Source organism: Gavia stellata, chromosome 6 (assembly GCF_030936135.1).
Source record: "Gavia stellata isolate bGavSte3 chromosome 6, bGavSte3.hap2, whole genome shotgun sequence".
In the NCBI taxonomy this organism is placed as follows: Eukaryota; Metazoa; Chordata; class Aves; order Gaviiformes; family Gaviidae; genus Gavia; species Gavia stellata.
The window spans coordinates 20,222,223-20,230,891 of record NC_082599.1 but is presented as its reverse complement, the minus strand read 5'-3'; the positions used below and the strand labels follow the sequence as shown (position 1 = coordinate 20,230,891).

The 8,669-nt window shown below is 41.4% G+C and overlaps 1 protein-coding gene across 1 annotated transcript; it reads left to right on the top strand.

Annotated features, from left to right (window-relative positions):
- Positions 1-577: 577 nt before the first annotated feature.
- MSRB2 (methionine sulfoxide reductase B2) lies at positions 578-8,369 on the top strand. The gene is made up of 5 exons (XM_059819016.1): positions 578-686; positions 1,546-1,652; positions 2,627-2,703; positions 6,688-6,835; positions 8,080-8,369. Exons 1-5 carry the CDS (start codon positions 578-580, stop codon positions 8,185-8,187), a joined length of 549 nt encoding a protein of 182 aa, XP_059674999.1. The 3' UTR covers positions 8,188-8,369.
- The last annotated feature ends 300 nt before the right edge of the window (positions 8,370-8,669 follow it).

Below are 8,669 nucleotides of genomic sequence, written 5' to 3'. Positions count from 1 at the left end.
AACTATTGGAAAAAAAGCAGACAACAGCATTAAGGCTTAACCTGGCAGACTGACTTGTGTTTAGGTGTACCTTTTAAGGACAGAAGGCCAAATTAAATACAGGTCCTATTACAGATATATTTATAGGCCAAGTCAAAGCAGCTGTGACTGCAAATCACACTGCGTAAACGAGTAGCCACTCAGCACATCACCTTCGTAATTACTCGATCAATACAACTTAGAGTAATGCCTATAACACGCATTTAGGAGAGCAAAAGCACTTTTGCCTGCAAATACTAGACTTGTTCTCCTTAAAAAGAACCTATAACTGCTGCAAGCAAATGCCTCGATAGGATTTTGTCATATTTACGGCTACAGCGACCATTCAATTTTTAAACCCATCTCTTTGCCTCTCGGTAATAAGTGATTGAAACCTTTATCTGCAGCTGCTGCATCGGTATTTAAGCGGTATACTCTGCTTTTATAAGGTGAAATTATTTAGGTTGCATGCATGGATTAGACACGCAAGCCGGCGGGGCGGGACCGGGGGAGACGCCAGCCATGGCCAGTCTGTCTCCCCGAGTCCCGCCCCGCCGATATGGCGGCTCGTCTGCTCCAGAGAATGCTCGGGAGCCGCCGCCTCCTCCTCTGCTCCCTGCCGCAGAGCTCCGGCGGCAGCTGCACTCGCGCTGCCCACGGTGGCACAGGTACCCTCCGCCCGGAGCATGGGGAGAGGGGGGAAAGGGCAGGAGCTGCCCGGCAAGGGGAGGGCATCCCCGTCCCCAGTGTCCTCTAGGCAGTTGCAAAGGGCTGAGTCAGCCTGCTGTAAGCATTTCTCTTGAACTGGCAGGCTAAACTATTGTTTTTATAGTTAAACTGTAATTTTCAAATTCTGTTTTTTTCCCTAATATCACATCAGCTTTACAAGCAATGAGTCCAGGTAAGCGTTCATCACTCAGGAGCTGGTATTTTTTCATGTATGCTATGCTGATGGGACATAAGCATGGAGGTAGTTTCCCACCTCAGACTTTTTGATTAGGAAGGAATGAAAGTATTTTACTCATTGTTTTTGAGCCAATCTATTAATTCTTTGCCAATCTCATACCACCATAAATGTGCTGCACGGTGTGTAGAGACTCATAGCAGGCAGTGCTGGAGATTGGCACCGTGATGGGTGACTTCTGCTCTCCTGTTGCGTGCCACCCACTTAGCCGTAGCCCCGCTTCTCTTGGGCTGTAGGTGTTGCTTTCTTCCAGTGCTCCTTCTTAGCACCACTTTTCACTGAGGCCTGTGGAAGTTGCTAGTCTTTGATAGCCCATAAATGAGCATTAGTTCTGGTTTCTGAGGGTTTCTAAGAGTCAAACTACCAAACCTTAAGTAGCACGTAGAATGGTAAGCAGATGCAAAGTCCTGCACTTGTCCCTGCTTTTATGTCCCTGACCTGCCCTCCTGTCTGTACCCATAGAAACTTTGGGAGAATTGAGGTGATGATGGAAAGCATCAACAGAGTCTAAGTTAAACTGGTGTTAAAAATAATACAAATTATCTTTCTATATCTAACTGAAGACACAGGCGGTCTCACTAAACAAGCTGAAGCAACTGTTGCTACAGACTGGAAAAAAAAATTGACTCCAGAGCAATTCTATGTTACCAGAGAAAAAGGAACTGAACCGGTAAGCAAAAGCGCTAAAGCTGTCCAAGGTTAAGCCACCTCCTCTGCCTGCTGGACAGAGAAAAACCTGCTTTGGGGAGCTGTCACCACTCAGTTGCTTTGCAAGTCTTCCCCTGCCTGAAAGTTAGACTCAACATACTGAACCATGTGGATTTTGTTCTGACCCAGGCTGGTTTGCAGATGAAAGAACATTCTGCGTTCTTTTCATATTTTGGTTTTTTTCTGGGATACTTTACTGCCAGTTCAGCTGTCTGTGTGGCAGTAGTGGAGGCCTCAACAGCTGGGAGGGAGAAAATCTTATTTTTGTCCTGTAGTCTCCTTTTTTTGACCATATGTAGATTAGCCGTGGCAATCTTATACGTAGCACTCCATTCAGGAGCCAAGTTATCCCTCGTGTGCCAGATCACCCATCCACCTTGTCCTCGAGCTTTGCTTCCTTCTGTGGTGGAGGGCACGTAGCGTTGTGGGTGGAGCGCCGGCGACCCTAGCCCAGAGCAAGGGCTTCTGCGCCTGCGGAGCATGTACTGTGGGATTAAATCACGTGAACTGTGCCCAAATCCTTACCTGTAAAATAAGGATCCCAATTCCAGACCATGCAGGGAGGAAGAGAGTCCCTTTGTAGAGCCACTTTGAAGTTGTGGCGCTCCATAGCAGAGACCTGCTCTTTGGGATCCTGCACATTTCACAAGTTCCTCGGAGGTCATGACTCTGGCCCTGGTACCTGGATGATTTATGTATCTGACTGGTCCCGAAGTTTCTGGGGGCAGGGGGTAGTCTTCACTATTAATCCAAAGGCATCCTCCCCTTCATTTCTTTAGGCTGCTAATGTTTGTTCTTCAAAGCCCCCCTGTGAAGCCTTCTTTTTATGTTTTTTCTCCTGTTTTGAATCTGATTCCTACATGCTTGTTCCAGATGGTGAGCTTTTAAAGACCTGCATTATTATTAACTTCTCTTTTTTTCTTCCTTTTTTAAAAGCCATTTAGTGGGATCTATCTGAATAACACAGAAACAGGAATATACTACTGCGTGTGCTGCAATGCCCCGCTGTTCAGGTAACATCCTTTAGATTTCACATCTAAAGATTTCACATCAGCATCCTTAAAATGTCCTAACTGTGGCAGGAGGGGAGGTGTCTTTTCATGAGAGGAATGGAAAGTGTAGATCAGAACAAGTCTTTGGTGCCAGAGTGCTACGTATACGATTTCCAGCATACCTGTGGTGATACAAGTACATGCTATGCCCTTTTCTTAAGCATATGAGGGTCTCCAGTGGCCAGCAGACCATAATTGCTACATTTGGTTCTGCCTTTTTCTCCTGACACACACACTGTCCTTTTTGGTTGATAATAATTCTGTTTAAGAGGTCTCTAAGCCACAAAATACATGTATTTATGTGTGAGTATCGCTGTATGTTTGCTCTGTTCTTGTGGTCTTCCATAGTCATTTTCTGCCACTCGTGCTACTGGGCTAGAGAGACCTTAGGTCTGCCTTAGTCTAGCTGTTGTTATGTTCTTACCGCTGGGTCCCTCGTACCAGAGCTGGGACCTCCTCTTCACCCCCACCCCCTTCTTCTTACCTAAATTAAATTCCACTAGTTTTGCCTTTTTGGTTACATCTACTTTTTAAAACCCGGCTGCGAATGACTGTGCTATTAACCTCTGTGCTCTTTACAATACTATATATTTTGCAACTTCATTAAAGTCTAAGTAAAAGGAAATAGAGTGCCTTAGAGTAGGATATGCAGAGGGTGTTCTGTTCTCTGTAACTGAACCAGAAAAGACAGTTCCTCATATTTTTGATCTAGAAAATAGCCTTTATATATTCCCAACTGCAAGTTCAATGAAATACAGCTGATATACCCATTTTTATGAAGACTTTAAAGGATGCATCACAGATCAGAACTTCAAATGGGAAGCTGAGGAACAAGAGGTCTGGATAGTAAGAGGGGAAAAAATGTAATGGCTGTATTAAAAATAAACCTCAACTAAGCAAGTAAATGGTAAAATTGGAGGCTGATAATTGTGAACAGTTAGTTTTCCTTTAGCCAAGTACAGAAAACCATTATTATGCAAATGAAAATTTGATTAACTGTATGTTTTTCTGTAAAGGTTTGCTAATAAATGCTTTTAAACAAAATTATTTCAAAAGCTAGTGCAGCATTGCAGAATATTCTGAAGACAAACGTACCTCTGTAAAATTCAGATAAATTAGAGAAATTTTAAATTACTAAGCTGTGGAAGAGTTCCTTCAATTCTTTCAAATGTTCCTTCAATTTAGACATCCTTTATATTAGATGATAGATATTGACAGGCCAACATGAAGAGAGAAGAGCACTGAAGGGAATTGCTTCTGCTGCTAAACTAATAACAAAACAACAATATAACCAAACAGTCATGCTGCTTTTTGCAGTATCCAGCTCTCAGAGAATATAGGTACTTTTGTTTAAAGCATAAAATAATGCTGAGCTTTACAGACTGACACAGAGAAATAAAAAAAAACAAACTTACAGAAAAAACCTTTTAAGAAAATTGAAAATGATTAGATGTGCAAAATGGTCTGAAAATATTTTTTCCATGAATGCATTATGTTGTGGACAAAACTAATAATGAGGGAAAAAAATGGTATTTCATAAGAGATTCATTCATTATGTTTATTTCCTAGTGCATTAAAAATGTCCTTTCTTTTTCAAATGCATTAGATCATTAGCTACAGGTAAACATGAAGCATTTCCTCCTTTCTTTCAAAGTACACGTGTGTGTGTATATTTATACCAGAATTTATTACCTTCTGCTACCAAATATTCATTTGAAAGAGTTGAAAATACATGGAACAAACCCCTAACCTTTATAGATAGCAAATTGTGGTGCTTTAATGAAATCTCAAACCTTCAGCGAACCATAAAACTACAGCTGAGATTCATACAGCAAAAAGCACTTTTTAGAATTATCTGGATTCCATCCAGGATGACTGAAACAGGGATCAAAGTAAATGACATGTGCTGGAGGAATGGTGTGTCGAAGGCTAATCTAATGCATATGTTTAGGGAAAGTCCATTTATCCATAAATTAAGCGGTGAAATACTTCAAAGCACAAATATGATCTTGAACAGCAATATTTTTGGGTACTAAAACGTTTCTATTAGGGAATCTAAGTGATATTACTGTTAGTAAAACCACACAGAAACCATTTCTGTTGAGAGCTAGTTTAACAGCTCAAAAGATTGATCCTTTAGCAGTGGAAAACACCTACAATAAACTTAAGTATTGTGAGTGGCACATAAGGGACGGAGTCAGTCAGGGTCAGATGCAAAACCCACATAGCACTGAAGACCCTTCTTGACTCGATAGGGTTTCAGAGAGGATCCTCATATCTATGCATGAATAAGCAGAAGGATCCCCGTGTCAGAAAATGAAGAGTTCTGATTGAAATCTTTTGAAAATAAAAACAGAAACAGCCCAGGTATGTCAGGGAAACTCAGAAATGGTGTACGGACACTTGTGTTCCCCCAGGTTTTGCTTTGGGAAGCTGTGGCCAGTAGGCACAGCGTTTGGGTGGCTGTGTAGCAGGGATGGCAGAGGGCCCTCTTTGGCTGGAACGAAATAGGCTTGGAGCCCTGAATACCTTCTCGCGCAGATGCAGAGCTGCAAACTGCATTCGCTTCGGTGTAGTCTGCCTATCTACTGTCTCCTATTTCTCCTTGGTTTTATGGAGGGGAGGAAGTAGGAGAGCATTTCTCATGGGTCTTTGTGGATTGATGTAACGGACTGCGCAACAGTCTGCACAAAAAATAGCCTTTGGTCATTTTGTGTTTCAAATCCTCTTTTATTTCCACAGTTGCATTGCTCAAAGACAGCCCTGAACAGTTAATTATAAAATGCATGCTAAAGCATGCACTGTTCTTTGGACTGGATTTTTTAAAGCTTTTTGCCCTGCTTGTTTGTCTTGTCTTTCTGAAAGTCACTGCAAGTAAGATTTTCAGATTTTTCTTCACTGTCTTAATATCCCGCCAAAATATACATTATATATACTAGATACGTTGCTTTAAATTCTGTATTGACTAACGGACTGATCCCCTTGATCACAGAAAAGCTGCTGCTGGTGTTGGTGTCTCCATCCACCACTAGATGCCAGTAAGAGCATTGGGTTTGGGAAACTGGGATCAGCATGGGAAACCGGGAGGAAGCACCTGTGGTGGGTCTCCAGACCACTTATCCTAGTCGTATCTGAGTCTGTCTTCATTTCTCATTCTAACTCACACTAGGTCACTCTTCGCTAGAAGAAAGTACTTCTTGCTATCAAAACCTGCACATCTTTAAATAGGAGGGGTTATCTCATTTCTGTATCCTAAATCCCAAAAATATTTTCTGATCATATTTTCCAATATGCTTTAGGTTTTAATATGCACCTAAATAGGGCTGGTAACCCTGGATGTTAACAGGAGGCACCCACAAGCTCACAGTCTGTAGTACTGTTTCTGATGGCTGCAATTATCTCTTGGGAAAAGTAGATCTTTGTGCTGTGAGGATTTGTCATTGTTGATTGACGGTTTGAGCAAGGCTCTGTTTGATTTACCAAACCATTTTGATGGCTGACTACAAGCGGAAGCCACCATCAGATGTGAGCTTAGTCTGGTGGGCCAGCCCAGCCATTTTCCATACTTTGTGTCTTCTTGTAAACTTTCTTCTCTGAGGTTGTGCTGTATCAGGCCAGGCTTTGAACTGCAACTTTGCAGGTGTAATTCAGCTAAACAATGTGCTCAGTTGTTGGAAAAACCTTTTTTCAAACTTTATAAAATGACAAACTATCAGTCAAATAGAAACAGTGAGGCAAAAACTCCTGTTATGGACTGATCAAGAATTCCCTTTGATAAAGAGCTTCCACCACAGTTTTATGCCAGTGAGAAAACTTCTACTGTGACAAATGCTATTTACAGCATTACAAGACAAGGATGAGGAAAAAACCCCAATGCTCTTATTAAAAACAGACGTTTTTCTAACATCTCTGTTATTAATTAACAAGATCTGGTTTCCGCTATAGCTCAGAAAAAAAGTACAATTCTGGGACTGGATGGCCATCGTTTTCTGAGGCTTGTGGTACTTGTGGCAGAGATGAAAGCAATACCAATATAATGAGACGACCAGATAACTCGTTGGGATCAACTAGAACTGAAGTTGTCTGCAAACAGGTATGTTTATTTTGGAGGTGATACCCAAAGACCCAAATCTTAACACATAAGTTTTCTTTGTGTCCATGAATAAATCTACATAAATCTAGCAGTGAGAATTACGGTATCACTAGAACTATTCTGTCTCACTTCTTGGTATGAAACACATGAGTAGATTTCTAAATATCTAATATAGACAGTCAGTTTGGGTGAAGAAAATTATGTGACTGGGGAGAGCAGTTGTGTAAGTATAGCCAAGGGCTGTAGTTTAGGCAGAAAATTTATTCAGAGGACCTCAGGTGAACTGCAGTATGTGACAACAGACAGTAGAAGGGGCTCTGAGATTTAGTCCACCCATCTGCCCCATCACAGGGTCAGTCCTTCCTAATCCAGTCCTGCTAAATGTTTGCTTAAGCTGTTCTTAAAATATTCAGTGATAGAGACTCCCACAGCCTCGCTAGGTAATGAGTTGTAATGTTCATGTCTTCCTAATATTGGTTAGACACTAGGGAAAACATTAATTTTATTTTGCAGCAGCTGAAGATTATTACTATTTGCCCTGCACGTCAGTGGTGGTCTTTTCTAAAGAACTGTCACCCCTAACCATTTCTTCCCAGCACTGAGTCTGTTCTGTTTATTATGTCTGTTGAGATATAAAAGTATGCAATCAAGTTTAACGAATTGCAGCCCCTTCTAGCAGGATTAGGTATTATCTGCAAATGTAACAAGCATTCGTTGTAGTCCATTATCATGGTATACTTCATGTTTGCAGTAATATCCAGCAATCACCTTTCAAGAACCCCAACTGAAGACAACCTTCCAATTTTATAATGAACCACTGACAGCTATTCTGAGTCTTTTTCCCATCAGTAACTGGGGGGGGAGGAGGGGGGAGGGAGGGAGAGGAGGGAGAAATCCTCAGTGGACCTGTGAGAAGGACCTATGGTGACTGTCTCAATTAACTTGAAATTTTCATTATGTAATGAGAATTCTAGATCCTCCCATTTATTTCCTATACTTTCTGGCACTAGTACCTTTTGACTTCGTCTTCTGGGATCTGCTTGTTTCGGGGTAGATATTCACCCAGTGGCCAGAGGTGATTACTCCAGGATGTATTTCTAGTCTCTCTCCAAGACTCCCCCACCCACACAACTCAACAGGGAATTCATCATACGAGTTTCTTCATTCAGGATAGCACAGTAGGTACCAGCATAATGTTGGGCCACAATTTTAATGGTAATAATGGTACGTAATTTATTTTGCAGTGTGATGCCCATCTAGGCCATGTGTTTGATGATGGTCCCGCACCTTCTGGGCAGAGGTTCTGTATCAACAGTGTTTCATTAAACTTCAGACCAGGCCCTGGTCAGTGAGAAGTGGATCTCTGTGGCTTACAGAACACCCTTTCACTGCTTGTACAACAGGCTGGTGAAAAACTCTCACACTTTTAATATAGAACTCAAATGTCAGTACTTATGCCATTGCAGCTTTGCTTTCCAGCTATTATCAGTGTTGGTAAAATACATATTTTTGTGGTAACTCTTCGGCAGTCTGCCTTTTCATGGTTAGTCTGATGTAAGTGTTGATCTGTTTATTGTATTATTATAATTTTTTTAAAAATCTATGCAATAGTTCACATTCATAACTATCATCATTAACTGTATTGAGGCTGCTGAAATGAACTGCTCTCCTGAACCTGACTTTGCCTATGCTGAACAGTAGTTGTGGCACCCAGAAATACAGATATGCATGGCTGATCATGCCAGAGCTTTTACTTCAGTAAAATCATCATATCCTTCTAAAGGAAAGCAAAAATAATATGAATCTCCAAATAAGGTTTGAGGGGCTTTTTTTC